The sequence below is a fragment of the Petaurus breviceps genome, unplaced genomic scaffold (assembly GCF_028583685.1).
Source record: "Petaurus breviceps papuanus isolate PSGF00001 unplaced genomic scaffold, PetGlider_PUasm1.0 90625, whole genome shotgun sequence".
Classification (NCBI taxonomy): domain Eukaryota; kingdom Metazoa; phylum Chordata; class Mammalia; order Diprotodontia; family Petauridae; genus Petaurus; species Petaurus breviceps.
In genome coordinates this window covers 2,271,117-2,297,138 of record NW_027187289.1, presented here as the reverse complement: position 1 = coordinate 2,297,138, position 26,022 = coordinate 2,271,117, and the positions used below count along the sequence as shown (strand labels likewise).

Genomic DNA, 26,022 nt, shown 5'->3' with positions numbered 1-26,022 from the left:
AAGAAGAGAAAAATGAGACTGAGAAGGATTAAGTGACTTGCCTAGAATAACATATCTGATAAGTCTTTGTGGCAGAATTTGAATTCAGTTCTTCCTGGCTCCCGGTCCTGTGCTCTATTGAGGACACCACGTACTTTCCTCATTTGATGTTTCTTCATGTTTTACTTTCCTGGTTTTCCTTTTTAGCTCCTTGGCCTTTATCTTCCATTCTGTGATCATCTTCACATGTATGTCTTCACAGGTTGCCCTTTTAGATTTATGAAATTTTCTACTTTTTAGTGCAGAGCAGTCCCTTTTCACTAATTGTCCTTCTGTGGTCAGGTAGAACTTCGAAGCTTTTCCTCTCTTATATCATTCTCTGCCTTACTCAAGTTGACAGACACTGACATTAACCTGCATATCATGCTTAACTTTCTCTAGTGGCTACTACATTTTATTATTAAATATCTTCTACCCATATTTACCTTGTTTCTGTTATATAGTAGGGGTTATTAACCTGGGGTCCACAGACTCCCAAATCTACCTTCACATCTATCTCTAACCAAGGATAGATTTCAGGGGATCCATGAGCTTGGATGGGGGAAAATATATCCTTATTTTTATTAACTTCTAATTTAATTTTAGCATTTTCTTTAATTATTTAAAAACATTATTCTGAGAAGATATTAGATGTCTCACCATGACACCCCCAAAAAGTTTAGAACCCCTGTTCTACGGGTACATTAAAAAAGAATACTATTAGCTGAACCATATAGCTGGTTGGTCAAAATCTTCTGTAATTAACATGTAAGAAAATTGCCACCAGAAATGAATTGATCTTAATAGTAATCATAATAATAATAATAATAAGCAGCATTATATAGTGCTTACTCTGTGACAGACACTATGCTAAATGCTTTACTGTTATCTTGTTTGATTCTCACAATAATCCTGGGAAGTAGGTGTTATTATTATTTCCATTATGTAGATAAGGAAACTGAGGCAAACTGGGTTGAGGGACTTGTCCAGGGTCATACAGCTAATAAGTGTCTGAGGCCAAATTTAAACTCAGGTCTTCCTGACTCCAAGCCCAGCACTCTATCTCCTTTACCACCTAGCTGCCCATCACATTTGGCCATTTTCTAACAAAAGCTTCTAAATACCCTGTGTTTGCTCTCTTTACTGCTTTCTCTATATTAATAATTTTCCAGCATCTTGAAATGTTCTTTCCCTTTGAAATACAAACTAGAAACGCTCTGTGGTCCCTGTAATGTTTTCTTTTTCATGGCATTTCTCTCAGTTTCATTAATTTATACTCCTACCTCATCTGATTTATTATTTTTTTAAAACAAATTTCAAATAGTTCCTTCTCTTTGCAGAATAATTCCTTAATGTAAGCAATAACCAGGCCAGCCCGTGTATTACTGCCTCTTTTGCATGACCATGCTATGGTTCTTTTGCTTTTGAGTGTGCTTTCCCTTTTAAATCTACAAATTAACCACAGACTAATGAGCTGTGTGTCAGCCTGGCCTTACTCCCTTTTCCATTTTCACTTCATTTCCTAACCTCCATTGACCATGAGGATCCATTTTATGTTGGCATATCATGCCATCACGTTATTTCAGAAAATTTTAGTGAGGCAATTCATTCAGACAAATCCAACCAACTCAAGTTTTCCAGCAAAGGGATATATAAGGCATTGTGTTTGGTGCTGGGAATACAGAAGAAAAACAGAAACTTTCCTTGCCCCCACAGAGTGTACATTCTACTGTATCTGGAAGGAAGCTAGAGATTCTAAGAAGGAGAGATGGGGTGGGAGTGCCTTCCAGTTATGGTGGGTAGTATATGCGAAAGCTCAGGAAGATGAAGGTAGACTGCACTGGAACATAGGATATGAAAGGGAATGACATGGGATAAAGGAGCAGCCTGGAGTCAGAAAGACCTAAGTTCAAATTCGGCCTCAGATGAGATCCGTGGAAGATCACTTAGCCCTCTTTGCCTCAGTTTCCTCATCTGTAAAATGAGCTGGAGAAGGACTCTCTGACAAGAAAACCCCAGATGGGGTCACAAAGAGTCGGACACGACTGAAACAACTGAACAACAATAAAAAATGTTGTGGTTTTCTTAGTCAATAGGCAGTCCACAAGGATCTTTATGTACAGTTTAGTGGGCCCCATTTCTTTCTGACTTTGGTACCATGGGACTAGATGATCTCCAGGTTCCTTTCCAGCTCCAACATTCCATAAGTCACTAAACACCTTAAAGCTAATTAATGAATGAATCTGGATTTGAATCTGGCTCTCCTGAATCCCGGGCTAACACTCCTGACATATCCTGTTGCCCTATGAATTGAGGGTTTGGATTAATTGCATTTGGATGACAAAAAACCCAGTCATTATCTCTCCTTTATTCCTATTCCATTTTTTTACTAGTCCTTTATTACAGTAGGAATCACATGTGGAAAGGCTAAGCATAGAAACACTTAAAGTGGAACCACCCAGAGGACTGTCTTCTAAAAAGAGGCACGTGCTTCAAATTTTTAGCTTAGGAGCCTTGGTGAAAATGCAGCTTAGAAGATTGCACCTAGTGACTCACACTTACATTGGGTCCTTCTTTTACAAGAGGAGTGTCAATTTATTAATTAATCACTTAATTATTTAATTAATGGTTAATTAATTAATTGATTTGCTGTATATTATAAAAGGCACAGATAGCAAAATGAAAAAGAACATCAGAAGACCTCGGTTCAGTTTCTGGTCCTCAGGTATTAATAGCTGTGTGTCTCTGGGCTTCTCTGTGTCTCAGTTCCTTCATTTGTAGAATAAAGGAAAGAGTAATTGTTCTACTTAGCTCAAAGGGCTGTTGCAAGGACTTGCTTTAGAAATGTGATTTTAAAAAATTCATTTCTATTTATAGGATGAGATTTCATTAAAAACTTAAACACTGAATTTTTTTGAAAAAAATTATCAGTCCTTGTGATCTTCCATCTGTTAAAATGTACAGACAGCAACTGCTTTCTATAAAATTTTTAGGGGACTGGAAGTAACTCTTAAATATCAGGAAAACAAGTTGAGTAGTGCTTCTTTGCAGCAAATTGGTGATTTCAGGGTCATTGGAGGCAGGTGTGGAAAGTTATGAACAAGTCTCTAAATATTTCAGAAGTTGATTTGCTCTTTGGAAATTACATTTCATACCCCGTTTAGAAGGTTCCTTTCCAAATGTGTTCTATACTCATGTTGCATTTAAAGCTCAGTCATTATCTCTCCTTTCTTCCTATTCCATTTTTTACTAGTACTTTATTACAGTAGGAATTACATTTGGAAAGGCTAAGCGTAGAAACATTTAAAGTAGAACCACCAAGAGGGGACTGTCTTCTAAAAAGAGGCACATGCTTCTTTTTAGCTTAGGAGCCTTGGTGAAAATGCAGCTTAGAAGATTGTACCCAGTGACTCATACTCACATTGGGTCCTTCTTTTACAAGAGGAGTGTCGATTTATTAAGCATGAAGAATTAAACTTTGGGAAAATTTGGGTTCAGGAACAAAGATAGAAATCATCGTTCCTCAGTAATGGTAAATTAATTCATTTAGATACTCTTTCAGATAGAAATTCATTATAGAATCTAGATATGCATTCAAATAGAAATTCAATTTTAGTAACTTCTATCTAGAAACATCATTGGAGGACTGGTCTGTAGTATAGAGGGGTGAGAAAGAAGACACCTGCTAGATCCTCTGCCCCATTGTGTCTGTAAAATACAGACAGACATTGCTTAGTTTTTTGGGGGTCTAATTACTCTTTTTTTTAAAATTATTTTTAGTTTTCAACATTCACTTACATAAGATTTTGAATTTCAAATTTTCTTCCCTTCTTTCTCCTCCTCCTCTCCAAGAATGCATGCAATCTGATATAGGCTCTACTTGTATATTCATATTAAACATATTTTCACATTAGTCATGATGTAAAAAAGAATTGAAACTAACGGGAGGAAATGCGAGAAACAAGAAACAAACCAAAACAACAAAAGAAAAGGAGAGCAAATAGTATGCTTCCATTCACATTCAGACTTCAAAGTTCTTTCTCTGGATTTGGATAGCCTTTTCCATCATGAGTCTTTTGGAGCTGTCTTAGATTGGAGATGTCTCTTAGATTGCTGAGAAGAGCTAAGTCTATCAAAGTCAGTCAATGCACGGTGTGACTGCTACTGTGTACAGTGTTCTCCTGGTTCTGCTCATTCCACTCAGCATCAGTTCATATAAGTCTTTCCAGGTTTTTCTGAAGTCTGCTTGCTCATCATTTCTTATGGAACAATAGTATTCCATTACATTTATATAGCACAAATTGTTCAGCCATTCCCCAGTTGATGGGCATCCCCTCAATTTCTCATTCTTTGTCACTACAAAAAGAGCTGCTATACATATTTTTTATGTGTGGGTCCTTTTCCTATTTTTATGATCTCTTTGGGATACAGACCTAGAAGTACTATTGCTGGGTCAAAGGGTATGCATAGTTTTATAGCCCTTTGGGCATAGTTCCAAATTGCTCCCCAGAATGGTTAGATCAGTTCACAAGTCCACCAACAATGCATTAGTGTTCCAATTTTCCAACATCTTCTCCAGCATTTATCATTTTCCTGTTTTGTCATGTTAGCAAATCTTAGAGGTGTGGTGTGATACCTCAGAGTTGTTTTGATTTGCATTTCTTTAATCGATAGTGATTTAGAGCATTTTTTCATGTGACTGTAGATATCTTTAATTTCTTCCTCTGAAAACTGCCTGTTCATATCCTTTGACCATTTATCAATTGGGGAATGACTTGTATTCTTATAAATTTGACTTCCTTTATCAGAGATACTAATTGTTAAAAAAAATTTTTTTTCTGCTTCCCTCCCAATTTTGGTTGCATTGGCTTTGTGCAAAAACTTTTCAACTTAATGCAATCAAAATTATCCATTTTGCATTTCATAATGTTATCTATCTCTTGTTTGGTCATAAATTTTTCCATTTTCTGTAAGTCTGACGGGTAAACTATTCCTTGCTCTCCCAGTATGCTTACAGTATCAGCTTTTATATCTAAATCATGTACCCGTTTTGACTTTATTTTGGCATAGGGTGTAAAATATTCATCTATACCTAGTTTCAGCCATACTATTTTCCAGTTTCCCCAGCAGTTTTTGTCAGATAGTGAATTCTTATGCCATAAACTGGAGTCTTTGGGTTTATCAAACATTAGTTTACTATAGTCATTTACCACTGTGTCTTGTGTACCTAACCTATTCCAGTGATCCACCACTGTATTCCTTAGCCAGTACCAAGTAGTTTTGATGATTGCTGCTTTATAATGCAATTTAAGATCTGGTATGGCTAGACCACCTTCCTTTGCATTTCTTTTCATTAATTCCCTTGATATTCTGGACCTTTTGTTCTTCCAGATGAATTTTGTTATTATTTTTTCTACCTTGACAAAATTAATTTTTGGTAGTTTGATTGACATGGCACTGAATAAGTAAATTAGTTTAGGTTGAATTGTCATTTTTATTTTATTAGTTTGGCCTATCCGTGAGCAACTAATGTTTTTCCAATTATCTAGATATGACTTGATTTGTGTTTGGTCTAATTACTCTTTTTTTTTCTTTTTCTTTTTTTGCTTTTTGGAGGGCAATTGGGGTTAAGTGACTTGCCCAAGGTCACATGGCTAGTTTTGGTGTTAAGTGTCTGAGGCTGGATTCAAACCCAGGTCCTCCTGACTCCAGGGCCTGTGCTCTATTCACTGTGCCATGGTTTAATTACTCTTAAAAAATTAAATGTTTTGTGAGAAACTTAGTAATAAAAGTCAATCCAGTTATCTAATTATGCATAGTTACTGTTTACATTTAAATTAATTCATTAATTTTTAACACATAAAGGATAATTTTTCTGGCTCTACAAGTATCTGTGAAGATTCTGTGATCATTCAGTCTTGCTCACTTTTGCACATGGAACTTAGATTTTTTTTTTTAATTCTCCTTTGCATAAGGGTAGAGTTTTGGTTCTAAACCCTTTAACTGTATCATGTATCTCATTCTTGAAGGCTTAGTCAACACTAATGGGACACTCTACTTAATCAACCCTATTGTCTGCACTGCCTCAAAAGTTTTAAGGAAGACCTATGGTTAATCAGGTTTAGGCTGTTCTTTTCTGGGGAAAGAGGGTGAGGGTTTTAGAGGTATAACTATACCACCACCTTGGCAATAAAGAAATGTCCTTTAAAAATGTATGCAGTGGCAGCTAGGTGGTACAGTGAATAGAGCCCAGCCCCGGAGTCAGGAGGACCTGAGTTCAAATCAGGCCTCAGACATGTGACACCCTAGCTGTGTGACCTTGGGCAAGTCACTTAAACCCAACTGCCTTGCCTTCCCCCCTTCCTGATCCCAAAATGTATGCAAAGCTTTCTGCATTTTTCCTTTTAGTATGAAATAATTTCCCATAAATGTAGAGAAGGCCAGATGTTTGCAGAACTGAAGCAATAATTATGTGAATTTGGGTATTTTAACATGGAGAATATTGATTAGCCTGGCAAAGTAGAACCTCTTTCACCCCTGAATTATCGAAATACTACTTATCCGTTTGTTCATTACATTTATTGGGTAATTACTGTGTGTGTGGCACTGTGGTATGGGGAAAAGAAAAGATTCAGAAAATAATAAGATAGGGTCCCTGCCTCCACAGATCTTGTAGCCATCAAGGGATGTAAGACATGTACCCAAGTAACTAGTGCAAGACATTGTGTAAAAGTGCAGTAAGAGGGATATAAATTCAAAGGAAAGATTATTTCTGTCTTAGGGAAATACAGTGTCCCCAAAGTCTTAGGATGGTTTTAAAGTCTAAGAGCTTATGTAAGGCTCCAGTTAATTTAGAGAGTGTTGTGGAGATTCTCCTATAGGAAAACAGATACGTGAGTATAAAAGTTGGAAGTGAATAACCTTCTTAACTTATGCATTCTTGTTCATTGCTTTCCTTACATACTCTTTAGAGTAGAGGTTGTTAACTTTTTGTGTGTTGTGCACCCTTAGGCAGTATGGGGACATTTATAGATTCCTTCTCAACGTACTTTTAAAAAATGTGTTAAATAAAATACATAGGATTATAAAGGAAACGAATTATATTGAAATGAAGTTATCAAAATATTTTAAAAACAAGTTGATGTACCTTGGGCTAAGAACCCCTAATCCAAAGGAACAGTACAATGTATTGGAGGCATTTGTCTGAACCTCTTCATTTTTGGTGACTATCATCACACCATTCAGGATGCTTGTCTGTTTTCTTTCACTTCTGCAGGACTGGCTTACCCTCTTTCCCCATCACATGGTCCTTAAGATCTTTTCTGCCCTTTTATTGCTTGTGAGTTCTCTTCAGTACTGGACTGCAACCAGCTTACATCTACCATGCATCTATCCCATGCCCTTTTTGTCAGCTCTCATTTAGATTCTTTTAAAAAAAAATTCATTTACTTTTAGTTTACAACATTCAGTTCCACAATCCCTTGAGTTTCAAATTTTCTGCCCCTCTTTCTCCTCCCCCCATGGCGGCATGCTATCTGATATAGGTTCTACAAAGGGTATCCCATGATTGACAACCACTAAGTCGCATGAGGAGAATAGATGTATTAAAACTAAAGAAAAGAAAACAAAACTTTGGGCTTTGGCAAAAGGCAATAACCTGTGATTGCTGAAAATGCTGGGTAATTTCCCAGTTTTGAGCCAGTACTCTCTCCCTTCTATCCTGGGCTTACCAACTTCAGTACCTGTACAAGATAATCATAATAGTAATAGTAATAATGATAGCTCAAGTTTATATAACACTTTAAGGTTTGCAAAATGCTTTTCAAATATTTCCTCATTTTAATTCTCACAGGAGGGAGAGTCTATTATTATCCCCATTTTACAGACAGGGAAACTGAGGCAGGCACAATTTAATTTGTCTAGGGTTACATAACGACTGAGTGTCTGCCTGGATTCAAATTCATTTTCCTAAGTCGAGGTCCAGTGCTTTTTCCCCTGCACCCCCTAGCTGCCTCTGAAATAGGTACTGATAGATAAACTAATGAAGGTTGTCAAGTCAGCTCCAGAAAGAGGAGAAATGCCAATTTATCCTGCAGCTCAGCTGAAGGAGATTAAGAGAGAAATGACCGCTTTGTCTACTTTAATCTCCCCTGATTAAATGAAACATCTCTAAGTGACTTGCAAACCCAGAAACACTCTACAAGTGCAGGTTATGATGATGTTCTCAAATTGTAAATAATACCATATCCCCTTTCCTTCCCTCCCATTTCTATCCTCATCTCATTCCTTATTCTCACTTTGGTTGCCTCTTTTCCCACTTTTTCCTAGTTAGTGTGAAGTTGTTCATAGCTTGTTAAAAGAAAAAAATGCCCTCACACTCTCCAAAGTGGAATGATTTTAGGTAATAAATATGAACTGTTCAGTAATAATTATGACTGTTTTTCCCCTTTCTCTCTCTTTTTTTGGGGGTTGACAGAATGCAAAGGATGAATCACTAAATCTGCCAACAAATCCATTAGTAACCCCACAGAAGTCAGGAAACACACTGGATAACAACCTCCATAAAGACCTCTTCGGAGTGATCTCTGGCATTGGTAATGCTTTCCATGTTGTCTACTTTCCTTTAATTTTAACTTTCTGCCAAAATGATCTTTTAATATCTGAATGAAGGAGTTAATATTTTTAAAGCATGGGTTTATGCTCTGAATTTTTTCTTTTTTATCTTAATTGGGGGGAAAAACCTAGAATTTTGATCGACATGATTCTGATTTTATGTGAAAATGCAAGTAAATCTTTTTAAAAGAGCTTAAGTATAATATTTAGAGCCTTTATATCACTGTAGATCTTTATTCAATATTTCGCATTTTAACTTAAAATTCTGTTGTTTATGCTTTCAGAAAATTAGGTTAGGAGTGGGGGAATCAAAGACAGATTGTACATAGTCTCAATTTAGAACAATAGAGTTTTACAGGATATGAAGGAGAGCATCCTAGAAGAAATAGCGATGTGTTGCTAGTGAAATTTTGCAAAATATCCTTAGAAATGTATTGAATCGTTAAAGGAAATCCTGCATAAGGGGGAAAGTATCTACCTAGATGAAGGTTTTAATTGTGTGGGGTTGCAAATTAGGTCCTTTCTTGGATGCAGAGAGGAAAATCTGTTATCTTGCTAATCCTTTGCTATATGAGATATTGGTCCAGACCCAGGGCTAGAGAAATATTTTAAATACCTTGTAACTAAATTGTCAGACACTTTCACAGTCTCTGTCTCTTTTTCTCCCATCCCAATCTGGATTGATTTTAAATTGTATCATGGCTTGCAGATAAGCCTTGGAAAGGTTGCCTGAGATCACACAATGAGTTAGTAGAAAAACAAGAATGAAATCCTGAATTTCTTCACTTTCCAATGCACATTGTAGGATTTAGTGAAATCTGAATTTCAAACAAGCTCTCCCTATTTGAAGCTCAGATGTTTGAGAGTGTCATAGTATCAGAGACTGGGAGCCAGAAAGGAGACCAGAAGGCAATTAAAGAAACCCTCTCATTTTACAGGTTGAGAAACTGAGCCTTAAATGGGTGAAATTACTTGTCCAAGGTCATCACTTGGTTGCAGAGCTGGAGTTTGAACACAGGTCCTCTCTTTTCCCTCTTACTGTACCTGCTGTGTGCTGACCTTGGTGCATAGCACTTAACTAAAACAATTTGCCCCCTCCCCACCACTCAACTGTTTTTAAATTCCATTGTCCATGCCACATTTCATGGGAAGTCTTTGATACATATCCAGGCATATAGTCAAATGTCAGATATATTCTTCCCCACTGAACAGCAATAAAGGAAACCAAAACCAAAATTTAAAATCCCTAAATCCTTTGTTTCCCTCCATTCAGTTAGCCTGTTCATGAGCTACACAGAGACAAATTTGAACTTGTTCTTTTACTCTGTGAAAAATTCCAGTTGATTTGAGTCCAAATGCCAGACTTTTCCTTAAAACTGCCTCATAGACTCTCAGCTCTGCCCACATAGATTCCTCCCCAGATGGTCTTATCTTGCTCAAGTGTGGCATATAGGAAGATTCTAGAAACCTGGTCTGTTGCTCGAGTGAAGTTTGCATATGATTAGCTTAGTCTTAAATAGCAAATGTTCTTGCCTCAGGTATGCCTTCTTCACCCTCTCTCTTTTTTTTTTTTCTGTTGTTCCATGCAATCTGCATGGTCATTAAAGGGGGAAGAATCTTTTAAAATCTTTATTTCATTTGCATGCTATTTATCAAAGATTTTTTAGGCATCTGTAGAGTCCAACTGTTGAAAACATGAATGTAATTCCGCTATGTATGTTGATTTTGAGTCATTATGCTGCCATCTGTTTCCTTAAGACTAGGATGTTGGTTCTGGAATCTGGCCTGGAATTCCGAGATTTTAGGAGCCGTTTTACTTGGAGTTCCTGAGTCTTAAAATTATATTGAAAGTTTAGTTTGTTTTTTTTTTCCCCCATCTAAATCCTATCTAGCACACCAGAGCTAAGTCACAGGGAGGTCAGAAAGACCCTGGGCTTATCTCTTGTTCTGGCTTCCGTCTGTCCACAAGTATGGAACAGCTGAGAGTTTGGCCTCTCTTCACCTTTCTCTCCTCTGGCCTCCAGCATACACTGTTCTTGCTGTCTGTGTAGCACAGGATGCGTAAAATAAGCCTCCTGTTCTTGGATTTTTTTTACACTTTTGAGACTTTGTTTCTATTTTCAAATTTGCCTTTCTCTCTCTCTTCTCATTCCTGATGTAGTAGAAAGAGTCCTCGACTTTGAACTGGGAGAAGCATGTATTTGAACCCCTAAGCCTTAATTTCCTCATCTGTAAAATGGGGAGAATAATCATAAGACCATAGATTTAGAGCTAGAAGGGCCCTTGGAAGCCATCAAGTCCAGCCCCCTCATTTGACGTGATGAGGACAGTATGACTGAGACGAATGAAGTGGCTTGTCCAGGGTCACCCATCCAATAAGTGAGGTCTGAGGCAGGTCTCCAAGTCCAGGGCCCTCTCCCTTGTGCCCTCATACCTCATACCTCTTAGTGTCTGCCTCAGAGTGTTGTGAGGAAAACGGTTAGCTGTTGTTATTAAGCTTGGAGGACAACTTGGTGTGAGGGAAAGGACTTTGCCCTTGAAATCAGCTGACATAGGTTCCAATGCCACTTTAGATACATCCTAGCTGTTTGCCCTTGGACAAGTTAATTTTTCTCATCTACAAAAAGTAATGATGAGGGATTAGAGTTGGGAAGGGGATTTTCATCAGTTCTAACTCATGGGGTTACTATGATACAAAAAACATTTGCAGCATATACATGTAAGCTGCTACTATCTACCAGGGGTGGGGAACCTGCGGCCTCAAGGCCATATGTGACCAGCTAGGTCTTTGGATGTGGACTTTTGACAGAGTCCAAGTTTTACAGAAGAAATCTGTGAAGTTTGGATTCAGTCCAAGAAATGGACTTGAGTTCCTAGAGGACCACATGTGGCCTTGAGGCCACTGGTTCCCCGGCCCTGAAATTTCAGGTGGGACACTGGGCCCCACCATTCAGCACTGTACTTAAGTCTCAGGGGTGGCTCAAATTAAATGCTGGTGCCTGGGGTCAGTTTGTCAGTCAGTCAATAAACATTTATTGGGTACCTACTATAATTGCTAAATGTCTGGGACTAAGAGAAAGGTCAAAGATAGTTTTCCGAAGAGCTCCCAGTCTAATGGGGGATATATCATGCAAAAACTGTACAAGCAAGCATGTACAGTATAAATTGGAGATAATCAACTAAGGGAAGGCCGTTTGTGACCCTGCCTCTTCACTGAGGCAAAAGACTTTGCTTGGAGTTGCCTCTAATGTGTTAATCATTTTATACCAGAAACCAATTAATTAAGAAATGCCACAAATGTGGGACTTGGTAGAAAGTCTGGGCCTGAATCCAGAGCTAATCCTGCCCCTGCCCCTCCCCCTCTGTCACAAAAACCAGAGCCCAGGTAGGTGAGTGCTTCAGTCCCACCAACAGCTGTTGAATTTCGAATGGCCAGTCCCTCCCCAGGCGATCAGTAACCTAACCCCGGTAAGTGCGGCTTCAGACTGATAACGGGTACCTAAGGCTGCTGCCTACATTTTCAAGACTGCAGTGCCAAAAAAGCATTGGATGCCATCTGCAAAACCAAATGTCAGTCATTGCTGGATAATAGCTGCCCTGTGCATCCATAACTGGTTAAGTGCGGGTGTTTAAGCTGCAGCATGTTACCCTGAGGTTTTGATAGTGGAAATACTGTTTTGCATCAGGCAGTGACCCTCACTCCTTATGACCATCAAAGAGAAGTGAAATGCTAATTATGTCTCCAGAGGCACATTTTTCACACAAGCCCCATCATTTCTTGCACCAAAAGCAGCGTGATATCACTAACAGGAGAATATTAGATTTGGAGCCAGGGCCCAGCCTGCAAGTCAGGCATCCTAGCTGGTAAAATGAGCGAGTCTGGCCTTCTGATATTTTATTTTAAGGACTATCATGTGGAGAGCTGATTGTTCTGTTTATGAACAATTCATATTGCTTTTTATGAACAGTTTATGAACTGAACTTTATGAACAGTTCAATGAACGGAGTGCTGGATTTGGAGTCAGGAAGAACAGAGTTCAGATGCCGCCTCAGACACATACAAGCTGTAAGTGGGAAAATTGCTTAGCCCCTGTCAGCCAGTTTCCTCATGTGTAAAATGGGGATAAAAATAGCACTTATCTCACAGTGTTGTTATAAGGACCAGATGAGATAACATATGTAAAGCGTTTCACAGACTTTATTGTTGTTTGATCATCAGTCATGTCCGATCATGACCCCATTTGGGGTATTTTTGGCAAAGATACTGGAGTGGTTTGCCATTTCTTTCTCCGGCTCATTTTACAGATGAGGAAACTGAGGCAAACAGGGCTAAGTGACTTGCCCAGGGTCACACAGCTTGTAAATGTCTGAGGCCAGATTTGAACTCATGAAGATGAGTCTTCCCAGGCCTGGCACTCTGTGCACTATGGTGCCACCTAGCTGCCCATTGCAAGTCTTAAAGTGCTATATAAATGCTAGTTATTATTATTGTTGTTGGTATTGTTGTGCTTGGCCATGTGATTCAGAAATGGGAACAGTGGGTGAAAGTTGTTAGGACAGAATTAGTACTAATATAAGGAAAAAACTTCCTAACAATTGGAAACTGTCCAAAAGTAGAATGTGTTGCTTTAGGAAGTTGTGAATTCCCTCTCATTAGAGGTCTTCAGGTGAGTTTTTGATGACTATTTGAGATCTTGAAGAAAGCATTTTTTATAGAGGTCTAGACTGGACTGGACTAGACGGCCATCAGGGTCTCATCTAACTTTGATTTTAGGTGATCTCTAAGATGATCCCTGCCATTGTAAATCAACCCTATGGTACAGTTGCCAAGACTCTCGTGGATTCCTTAATTCCCTTTCACTGTTGTGTAGTATGACAACATAGAGACTTACTTATTTATTTTTTTCTTAATTGTGGTTGCTATGGGGTAATAGTACATTTTATCTTCTCTGGAGAAAAACAAAAACAAAACAAAAAACCAATTGGTTCCATTCCAGAAGTGTTACATTTCTGAAGTTGTGTGGCCTCTTTGGAGTCTTTGGGATCAAGGTTACTGTGTATATGAAGTTATACTTTCCATGCATGTGTTTTTTAATCCCAAAATTGATATTGATTGCCTGAACTTTAAAAGCTGAAGTAGTTGAAGAAAGTGCTTGAGCCAACTTCCTAACAGAAATAATAGTACAGTTTTTAAAAATTGTAATATGTTGCTATATATTTAACATTTTATCCCCTATTTTTTCTATAAAAATATTTTTTTAGCTTCACCCTATACCACATCAACACCAAATATCAACAGTGTGAGAAATGCTGATTCCAGGGGTTCTCTCGTCAGCACTGATTCAGTGAACAGCCTTCCAGAAAGGAACATTGAGAAGACCAATTCTCTCGACAAGGTAGTTGTTTTTTTCCTGTCTCTTATAATTCTTTTTCTTGTGATTGGATTTAATTCAAGGTCATGAAAGTTTGCCTCAACAAATCCTAGCCATTTACCAAAAGAAAATGGGCCTGGGAACTTTGGCCTGCTCCATTTCTGCCCTGGGCTGCTTTGCCCCCTTTCAAGCATTCTGGTGGTATCCCTTTCTCATATGATCACCTTAACCCACTGCAGCTCAGAATTCCTGAGTTCTAGGACAGACTTCTTACCCTGGCATTTAAGGCCTTCCAAGTCTGGCTTTTGCCTGTTTTGCTAACCTTATTCTCTTCTTGTTTCATTAAAAATCTGTCAGAACCAATCAAATTGGACAAAGATTCCCTAAACTTATCCTGCCCTTTCCCTCCTCCATTCTTTCACTCGGATCACCCCCTAATGTCTCCATTCTGCTTTTTAAAATCTTCCATTTTCTCTTGAGGCTTAGCTCAGGTATCACTTCTTTTCATGAAGGCTTTCCTGATTTTCAGACTTGTTCTGCTTGGCTGATAGTGACTTCTCCAATTTGCTCGTAGCACTTTACTAGAGCTTTCCTTTGCCTTTATAGAAATTTACCTGTTATCATTCTTGGTTGTCTACATCTCTCTCTCCCTGCATTAGACTATTAGTTCCTGTAATTCAGACTCTTGGTTTTTTCCTCTTTGTCTCTCTAGAGCTTACACATAATAAGATCTAATGAATGCTTGTTGAATGGAATCAGTCCTCCCAGATTCCTCTCCTGAGTTTCAGGTTGTCCTTTGTTATCTCTTTAAGCTTTCTTTATCTCTGGCAGTCCCACTGCCCCTTCCCCCAGACTATTCTCTATCATGTTCCATTATCCTTGAAAAATATTCACTAAACAGCTGATCTGTCAGGTTGAAGTTGATTCTATCCAAGATTATATCTGTGCCTACAAATCGTCTCTGTGCATGGTCATGTCTGGAGCCTGTTTACCTCCTGCCAGCTACCTACAAAGGCCCACATTTTAGACCCTTTATCTTTTCCTCCTTTTTTAAAGTCCATACCCCCTTCTGCAACTTACCTCATATCTCCTTTTGAACCTAAGGGAATAGTCCTAATTCTTAGCTTACTTGCAGGACCCTGAGTTCAGTGAGTAATCACATTTTTTTACGGGGATCAAGTTACTAATTCTACTCACTCTCTCAGGCTTTCTTTGATGACAGATACATCACTAAGGTAACCACCAGGGGGGGGTAATGCCTGGAATATTCTGGACAATTTATTATATGTTTTAGAATAATTATGAAAATGCTTTATATAAGCAGTAAGAATATAATCAGTAAGAATAATCCTACAACTGTGAAAGGCAGTGGGTCAGGTGTTGTGTGTGTATATATATATATATATATATATGTATATATAATAAATATGCATATAAAATAGATAGAAGATAATTTGAGAGCTGTAGCAGCTAATGGGATCAGGAAAGGTTTCATACAGAAGATGGTACTTGAGCTGAGCTTTGAAGGATGCTAGAAATAACAGGCATTTTACCAAAAGGAAGAAAAGAGAAAGCTCCATTTGTAATCAAGATAGAATAGGGAGTCCATTTGATTTTCTCTGCCAGGAATGGAGAGTGTACCATAGTTGTTACCTTAGTTATCCCCAAATACACACACACACACATATGTAGTATATATCACTTCATTTAAACTTCATAATAATCCTGTGAAATAGGTGCTATTATTATTCCCATTTTACAGATAGAGAAACTGAGGCTTGAGAAGTTAAGTGACTTACCCAGGGTCACACAGCTAGTAAGTGTCCAAGACAGCATATGAACTCGTGTCTTTCTTATTCCCAGTCCAAAAACATTAGCCGTTGTACTACTTAGCTGCCTAATTGAATCCAAAGAGGAGAATTGACTTCCTTTCCATCATAAGGAATGAACTTAGAGCAGATCCTAGTTAGTATCTTTTTCTCCTTATCTTCCATTCCAGTCCTCTTTTTCTGAAATAACCAAGGCTCATTCTTTATGAGTGGCATATTGAATGGCACCTGGAAACAAATATTGTCAGTCTTGTCATCAGCACCATGGTTTGAGTTTTGGGAAATTCAATCGTTATTTTTTAATCCCCGTATTCTTAAGCATATCATCCGATACCATTTCAGCTTCTTCATTCAGTAGAGCATCACGGCTTTTCCAGGACTTGAAAAACGCCCTCCTCCCTCAGCGAGTAACATTTGTAATCTCCCCTTATGTTTCAGTAGCCGACCCTTCCTGGACTTAGGAGTGTGCCATCATGGAGAGGTAGAGGCCTCTTGGTGGTGGAAGTCTCATGACATGTGTTTAACCTTTCCCCCTGACCCTAACATGCCTTCATGTGACAGAGGGAGAAACTTCTCAGAAGGCATTCCGCCTGTGTCATGCGCGGCCCCGGAGAGGAGGAAGAGAGCTGCCAGTCAGCCCAGAGGAATCGGGTCACCATGGACTTTTCCCTCCTGACAGTGCCTCCTTTGCATGCCGAACTGCCGTTGCCTTTGCCAGAAGTACTTGGTTCTTATAGTTGTCCAAGTGTGAGGCTGATGTTTGGAGTGATAACACTAGAAGTACATTTTTGCCAGAAACTTGCACCAGCCTTTTTCTTTCTGGAAAAATAAAATAACAATAATAATAGCTTGCACTTTAATTTAATATATTGATAATAGTGTTAATTAATCATCACTATTTTAATTATTTAATACAATATGTTGAGAAATCAATAGAAATAGCTATTATGGGATTATATAATAATTAACATATTTTATTATGATAACTGATAATTCAGTAACAAATTACATGCAGATTGCTTTGCCCATATTATTACATTTGATCCTCACATCAGCCCTGCAAAGTGAGTGATAGTATTATTGCCATCCTGCCCGCCATTCTATCTGTCATTTTGTCCACCATTTTTATCCATCATTTCACAGATGAGGAAACTAGGACCCAGAAAAGTAAAATGACTTGCCACGGGTAAAACAGCAAGCATAATTGTCTAATGCAGGGTTTTAAATCAAGTCTTCCTTACTCCCAAGATGAGCACACTGTCTACTGTGCCCATATTGCTGCCTCTAAAAAGTAAAATATATTAAAGGCATGAGACATGAACTTCACTGAAGTCCTTTTCCTTTGATTCACTGTGGCATGGAGGGGACCCAGGGTCCTTTGCCATCTCGCCAACCAGAATGGAAAGGCTTGGAGTCTGCATCAGACCCAGTGTCTTCCATCTGAGGACTGGTCCAACTAGTTGGCAGTACTCGTCACCACGAAGGTGGCTGCCCAGTGATGAATTTTGGGGGGCCACAGTCACTCATGATACCAGCTATTGATAGGCTGCGATCTGCTTGAGCAAAGGGAGTTTCCATGTTGCTGGAATTGTAGATCCTTCAAAGTCTTAAAAGAATAGTATTAGCTCCAAAACCAAAATATAATCTAAAATGCTACTCATCTCTAACATTGAATAAATAAAGCATGCTCTTTTTTAGACTGATATTTTTGGGAGAATAGGGAAAAGCCCTATTGATTTTCTACTGAAATACCTTAACAGGTGTTTGCTTATTTGTTTTTAAAGCATGGGGTAAATATTCTTATGTTTTTATAAATGTATATTCTTTGTTTACGGCTGCTCTGTGGCAAAACTGAACTAACTAGTCACACACGCTAAGCTTTCTGACAGATCTTGTTTGGATATCTGCAGTGTCCAGATAAGCTGATGACAGAAGGACCTCATCACTTTAGGCTGTATCTGGTGTTGCTTGGCTCAGCTGTCTATCTACTAGGTGCCTGCAGGCTCTTTTCTGCTAGGAGAACCCTCCATTGATATTTCCCAACTTGCAATGACTTTCTTGCAGACATTTGCCTGCTGGTACATGGATAGCACCATAGTTTTGGTTTGGTTTGGTTATTTTTGCTGTGTCTACCATTAGTGTCTTCCTTAGAGTAGTTTTTAGTTCTGCAATGTTGTTTTCTCCATCATCTCTTCAGCATATTGCTCATACACACCCTCTTTTGCATGATATTTCATTATTTTTAAAGGTCTACATCAATAGCCTAGGCTGTGGCAACATTGGACTCTGAGGCTTGCGTGTTTCTTTTTTCCCCCTCCTTTTAGACATCCATCAAGAAATAATGGCTGCGGCTACTTTGGAATAGCCCTTGTTTATGGTGGGGCCAGAGGTGGGAAAGGTGTGCCTACACCTAACATATCGTAGTGAGGGATTGATTACTCATACCTGGAGTATCCCAGGTGCAGTAATCTCCCTCAATTTTGATTGCCTTTCTTTTTCAAGGTAGTAAATAAAAAATGGAACTGAGATGCTATTTTCCCTTGAAATTAATAAAACCATTCCCTATTATTTTTCTTTCAGCACCAACAGAGTGGTACATTAGGAAGCTCAGTCGTGCGCTGTGACAAACTTGACCAGTCAGAGATTAAGAGTCTTCTCATGTGCTTCCTATACATCTTAAAGAGCATGTCTGATGGTAGGTAAATGACAGATTCCATTTTATTTCATTCATTTTACGGGATGAGAAAATGAGGAAAAAAAAAACCCATGAGAAGTATTTTGAAATAAATGACAATATTTCAGTTGAAGAAATCTTTCCCTCTCGTGTAATTTGTGTTGCTTCCATTTCTTTCTTTCTTTCTTTCTTTCTTTCTTTCTTTCTTTCTTTCTTTCTTTCTTTCTTTCTTTCTTTCTTTCTTCTTTCTTTCTTTCTTGGAATAAACTAGGAGCTACAGAAGAATTCAATTTCCTTTAGATCATTTCAACCAGAAATTTAATAGGCCATTTTAAAAAAAACCCTAAAAGATAGGATCTACCTTTTCCTGTAGGGAGAATAGCAATTACCCTTTTTTGTCTAAAATGGAATATTACTTATAGTAGTGGTTTATATCGGTACTGGTACTTGTAGTAATAGTTTATCTCTACTTAAATTGTAATTTCCAGGCCTGTATCTGTTAATTAAAAGATCAGAGAGTGTCAATCAGCTTATCTGAAACAATGTTTTCATTTACAGGCAATCTTCTGATTAATTCTTTGGAGATATGCAGTGAATTAAGAAGGTGTAAATCCAATCTGATTCTATCCCCCTCACCATCCAGTGACATGATGGGGGCAGGGGATTATGTTCCTCACCATGGTCCTGATCCCCAATTTTTAAAATATATGATCATAAGTGCCATAGTCAACTGTAAAAGATACATATCTATAGTACAAGGGATCCAGAGGGAGCTAGGTGTGCCACACACGGTGGGGGCACATTCCCATTGACCCTTCCTCTCAAGGCAAAAGCCAGTGAGAATGTCATCCTAGAGTGTGCTGACCCACCTAGTCCATGTTCTATACGTGCCAATGGATGTTAAACATAAGCTTTCTACAGTGTATACAAGTTAGTAAAATGGGTCACTTAGGGCTCTAAGACACCTTAAAAATTATTTATTCAAATATCCACAAATGAAATAGAGATCCAGGGTAATAAAATAAGGAAGAGAAGCATAAAGCTTTCTAATGATGATACACTGAATATTCAAGGAAAAGAGTTTTCAGATCTTAGAACAGGAAGGCATTTTGTAGGTTTCTTTTTTTTTCTTGTTACTCTCAAATGAGAAAACTGAGTCTTAGAGAGGCTAGGCAGCCTGACAGTGCTGAGACTTAGACCTAGGTCTCCTGATTCCTTTCTTCAGGGCTTTTTTGGTTAATGTCAACTTGCTTCCTACATTAAGTTTGTATTTCATATAAAACAATGTCAGAGTGTTCTGTATAAAGTTCTTACCATATACTTCAGAATTTCTGCCATATTTTCAGGTCAGTGAATTATCAGATGAAGGAACCTCCATCAGGGTCCTGGAATTCACAAGTTCCTTTTTGAGAAGATTATTAGGGAGGCTTAGGGCTGCTTGATGCATTTGTGGAAAACCTGATTCAGGGATATATGTTTTGCTGCTTTTTTCATATTGCAAATTTCCCTATAGCAAACATACACAGGACATCAAGTTTTAATTATCCTAACGATTTCAAAGCATTATCTAAATGAGATAATATTTGTAAATTGCTTAGTACAGTGCTTGGCAGTAGGTGCATAAATGCTTCCCTTCCCCTCCATTCAAAGCAGAAAGCTTATTCATATTCTGAAACTGCCACCTCAGTGGTTGGTATTAGCAGTGGCATATTCTACTGTTAATGCAATGTATGCCTGCCTTTAAAATCTTGAATGAAATTTTACATGTGCTGAATTTTCCATTCCGTAATCCCTCATCACATTACTTTTTCTCTTTGTAAAAATCCACAAACCTCTAGCTTACATGTGGCCAGACTCAAAGTTCTGAATTGGTGTTAAGTTCAGTGTAGCAAATATATTTTTTAAAAGCTCTGTATTTAATGCACCAAGGGAGAAAACAAAGATGAATAACAGGCTCTCTCTACCTCTAAGGGACTTACAGTCTGAGAGGAGATATGTAGTTACGTATACACAATTCTTAATAAAGATAGTGAAGTGTATTTGGAACATGCCATCAGCACACAGAGGAGAAAGAGATAAATTTCCATTTAGTGATTCATGGAAGGCTTTCTGGAAGATATGACATTTGAGGAAATCTTTGGAAGAAGGAAGGAATTTCAGCAGATAAGACAGAAGGAAAGGGTCTTTGCAGACATTTGATCAGGGCCTTGGAAAGAGAGGATTTCAGCAGGTAAGATGGAAGGAAAGGGTCTTCCCACAATTAGGAGTGGTGTGGAAAAAAAAATTTCAGAGAGTGACCAGAAATGGTAGGACTTGATTGGAGCCTGACAAGTTGCTCAGTTTGGCTAAAGCACTCCTTTATATAAGGGGATGATGTAAGATAAGGATGAAGCAGTGGTTACAGCCAGGTTATGGAGAAACTTGAAGACCAGGCTAGGGAGTTTGGGCTCAATCCAAAGGACTGTGAGGAGCCATTAAAGGTTTTTGAACAATAGTATTAAAATTAATATGGCGGTGATGCATGGTGGATTACAAACTGTAGAGACAGATTAAGAAGCCATTACAATAATTCAGGTGAGAAATAATTGGGAAATGAATGGCAGTAGTGGTTTATATTTGAGAGATATCTTGGAAACAACACCAATTATGATGATAGCAGAATTTGTGAAGCACTTAGAGGCTCGTAAAACCCATTGCATGAATTATCTCATTCAATACTGTAGTATAATTCAGCCTTTTAATCCTTCTAACAGCTAAGGCAGTCCTACAGATGTTGTTATCCCCATTTTACAAATTATTTAACCTCAAAGAAGTTAAATGATGTGTTTTTTGTTAGTTTGTAAGTGCTGGAGGTATGAATAGATTTTTTTAGTGAAAATTTTTTTCCAATTAAGGATTTATTTTATTTTCTTTCCACTCCCTGCCCCTCCCACCTTACTTAGTAAATATGCATAGTCAAGTGAAACACATCCCCACATTAGTCATGTCCAGAAATTAAAGTATAAAAAGTTTAAGAGAAATAATTTCTGGGTAATTAGTCATTTTATTCATTATAGCTAATGAGTAATTATTAAAAGGATTGATCATTTGGCTGTCTCTTGTGAACCAAAGATAAATCATGGCAACTTCTTCACACCTATATACCCTTGGAAGAGTGTGAGTTCCTGACAGATGGTAATCAACTCTGATTGGTTAGCAATTAATGAGACAATGAATATTATAATGAAAGGTGGACCTATTCTAATGAGGGGCTGAGGGCCATGACTTTGATCACTCAGACCTGTCTGACTAGAACACAATGGGCCAGATTTCACCCAGATTAGATTTTCTTTGTAAGGTTTTTCTAACTGGGTGGGCAACAACTCCACCTAGATAAGATGGTCTAAGGTGGAGTAAATTTTTGGGCAAGGTTAGTGATCTCCTTGAAAGATTGAACTTTGAATGAGGAAATAGGAAAAAGGGAAAAAAATAAACCCCTGGATCTCCCTAGTAATTGGTTATTTAATATAAGAGAGAAATAATTATTTTTCTCATTAGGATTGGAATTTGGGCTTTTCCTGACTCCTAATTTAGTCCTTTATCTACTATAACATAGTGCTTGTCAGTGTTAAAAAAAAAATGTGTAGGAGTTAATAGCTTGGTTGGATGAGTATTGTGAAAAGGAAAGCATCAAGAATGACTTCAAATACAGCTAGTTTAGAGAGGGGCAGCTAAATGGCACAGTGGGTAGAGCACTGCACCTAAAATCAAGAAGACTCATCTTCCTGAGTTCAAATCTTGCCTCAGACTCTTACTAGCTGTGTGACCTTGAGCAAGTCACTTAACCTTTACTTTCCTCTGTTTCCTTAGCTTAAAATGAGGATAATAGTAGCACTTATCTCATGGGATTGCTGTAAGGATCAAATGAGATAATAATTGTAAATCACTGATCACAGTGTCTGGCTCATATTAGGTGCTATGTAAATATTAGCTACTATTATTATTAATTTCTTCCTCATTGGACATTTTCATGAAAAGGCTGAATGATGAGATTTTTCTTCAGATAGATGACTACTCCATGTTCTTCATCTCTTTCCCTTATCCCTAAGCTTAGTTCAATGTATTCCTTCTCCCTCTCCCTTAACACCTTAATCTTTGTGCCAGGAGGTTAGGTTTGTGCATGTGCTGACTGGGAAAAGGGGATAGGAATGAGGCTCTGGGCCTAGACCAAGTCTAGGAGCCAAGAAGCCTTGCCCACAGCAGATGTGGAGGCAGACTGATTTTAGTGCGTTTGCAGAGTTGTAATTGGTTAAGTGGTCAATTGAAATTGCTCTAAGTCAAGAGCTACTTATATATGACTACCGAGGGAATTGTAAAAGAGATTGACCTCCATTTTTGCATTGGATATTTTCTTGTAGAAAAAAACAAGCTATGTATGGAAAAAATACTTGCAAATGAAATTATATTATTACATTGATTTTTTTTAAAACTTTATCATTTGATTATTATATTTTATTTTTAAAACATGTTTCTTTGGGGAAAAAAAAAGGGTCCACATACCTGATAAAAATTATTGATTTGGGGGGCAGCTAGGTGGCACAGTAAATAGAGGACTGACCCTGGAGTCAGGAGGACGTGAGTTCACATCCAGCCTCAGACACTTGACATTTAACTAGCTGTGTGACCTTCGGCAAGTCACTTAACCCCAATTGCCTTGCCTTCCCCCCTCCAAAAAAAAACAAGCCTATTTTTAATTTCATAGTCACTTCAGTAAGCATTCCACAAAATGTGTGGTGTTTGCTTCTCTCTCACGCATAGCTTCTCTATGGATGCAATGAATTAGGTGATCAGACTGTGTGACTGGAAATGTACTAGATCCTCAATTATCATAGCATAGGGAGTTTTCTCTGACTTTGAAATCTGTGAAGCTTTCCATAGCTGTACCTGTCATTCCACATATTTAACAGAGATTCCATTTGGGAAAGCCATGCTGAGTTCCTAATATTCTCTTATGAGTAAAGGTCTTGTCCCTGTTTCTTTAAGTGGAGTTTCTCAGCTGTCAATTAATTGTTTTTAACCTTGCAGAAAAAGTGCACCCGATGAGCTTTTCTCCCTGCTAATAAGTATTTTATAGTGCTGACCTAATCAGCATGAATGCCAAAAGGTTCTTGAGAAGACAAAAAGGAAAATACCAGATATGCAAATTGCATTGCTGCCTATGACATTTTTTTTCATGCTATGTGAGTTCCTTCAACAGGACCAACTTCTGTTTTTTATCTTTTGGTGGACAGCAAGGGTCTTCCACCCTCCATTTGCCACTTATCTGGCCTTCTTGTTTCCTTGGTAACCTGATGATCGGGGTAGAGAGAAGGCAATTGTGAGCTATCTTCAAATTTGTTAGTAAGCAAATAAAACTGTAATTTATGTAAACTTTTAGTTGCCACCAGAAATAGAATTAGTATAAATATAGAATAGTATACTAATATACTAATAGGATTAGTATATTAATATATAATATACTAATAGAATTAGTATAAATTAGCATAAATATAAATAAATATAAAAATTAGTATAATTTTAAAAAAATTTAACATGTAGAATCCATTAGATTGGAAGTTCCTTGAGGGAAGGGACTATCTTTTGTCTCTTTTTGTGTCCCCAGCACTTACCACAGTGCCAGGCATACAGTAGTTGCTTAATAAATGTTTACTGATTGATTTAAATAGTTAATGGAGTCAGGAAGAACTAAGTTTAAATCCTACTTCAAAAACTTAGTAGCAGTGTGATTCTAGGGAAGTCAATTAAACTCTCTTAACCTCAGTTTTTTTTAATCTGTAAAACAGGGATACTAATAGTAACTACCTCCCAGAATTGTAAGAATCAACTGAAATAGAACGTATTAAATATTTTGCAAATTTTAAAGTGCTATATAAATGCTAGCCCTTATTAAACACTAGAACTAAATCCCTTGATGGCCCTTCAGAGATATAGGGAAGATTTAGCATGGACATTCTTTTTACTTTTTAGGAGGTCCTTCTAGGAGACAGAACTCATTTAGCTATAGGGTCTCTGACAAAATTCCCCGTTAGACAAGATAAGTCATGGGAACCATGCTTGCACAAAGGATAAGAAGAAGAATTAGAAGAGGAGGAGGAGAAAAGGAGGAAGAGGAGGAAGAAGGAAGAAAAAGGAGGAGGAGGAGGAGGAGGAGGAGGAGGAGAAAGAAGATGATAATGCTTTCTGGTTTCCAAAGCCTATTACATGTTAATCAAATTTGATTCAGCACAACAGGTGCTCTGGTTATATGGGTGGGTTACTCCACAATAACACATCTGTAGTCTGCATCTCTGGCATTTCTCAGCATCTTATTCAAAGTGACAGCCACAATTCACCAGGACAAAAGATGTTGTCTCCTCTATTAGTGGAACTTCAGGAGTTTTCCTAATTCAGAAAACTTGGCCCTGGACCTCTGTGTACACGTGAGCAGTCTCATTGATAGCTCCTATTCTCTCCAACAAATCCTATCTGTTCTATTTCCTTTCTACCCATCTCTGGGTTTGGATTAAAGTTTGTTTTTTTTTTTTAGTCCTGGTAATATCTACTTCTGTTTAATCAGTAAAATAGTTTGGCATCTCAAAACCAAACTGATGAGAAAATTTTCACTCGTTTCTCAAGTCCCAAACATATATTAACATGCAATCATTATTTTGAATAAATAGTAATTACTTGCATTTTTCCAACTGTAATTCCATAATGAACCTTTACTGACTGTCCATCATTTGGGGTTTATCTGAAATGTAGAAGTTTACTCACACTCAAAAACTTCAAATTAGACTTATTAGTAGAATAGTAGAAAAGGATCATTAGTCAAGAAAATGTTTGTATATGTGTACATGTATACCCACAGAATTAGGTGTGACATGTTGAATACTTGAATAATTTGTGATTTCATCTTTCCTGGTATTCTCACTCCAGCACAGTTCTCCAACCTTTTATACTTTTTTCCAAAGAAATAAGTAATACTTTCAATTTTACTTAAGTTGACTCAGTTTCACTTAAAACTTAATAATCTTCAGGTATTGTTGGGACTTAAAGTATCATCCCTCTTTGGCCAGCCTGGTTATAAGGCCACCCTGAACTTAGCTACAGTTGACCCTGTAGAACAGATCTGTCCATCCCAGCTGAAGTAGGACCTATTTGAACCCAGGTTCAGCTGTCAGAAGTTTTGAAATCCAGCATCAAAACAGGATTTGAGTGGAAATTTAGCACTTGTTTTAAATGTTATGATTACTCTAAGTCCAAAACTTTTAAACTGAAGGTTTTCCAAAGAAATAATGGGTTAAGGTATTACATACAATTCCATTAATCTCTTCAGACCTAATTTTCTTTATCTGTAGAATAAAGAAGCTAATCTAACCATGCTCCAGTATTCCTTAGCTCTGAGGTCTTTATATAGATGGTTATATAGATGAGTTACTCTAATGCTAAGAATGAGGTGAGTAGGGTCATATGTGTAAATTGCTTTTCTGACCAACTA

General features: G+C 37.8%; 1 protein-coding gene across 17 annotated transcripts in view; it reads left to right on the top strand.

The window, feature by feature from the left end:
- DOCK9 (dedicator of cytokinesis 9) overlaps positions 1-26,022 on the top strand; it is a 356,429-nt gene that overhangs the window by 258,910 nt on the left and 71,497 nt on the right. For all 17 annotated transcript variants that reach the window (XM_069064161.1, XM_069064166.1, XM_069064167.1 and 14 more), the window contains 3 exons: positions 8,495-8,612; positions 13,894-14,027; positions 18,413-18,527. In XM_069064161.1, coding sequence (XP_068920262.1) covers positions 8,495-8,612; positions 13,894-14,027; positions 18,413-18,527 — 367 coding nt within the window. The remainder of the gene's footprint in view (positions 1-8,494; positions 8,613-13,893; positions 14,028-18,412; positions 18,528-26,022) is intronic.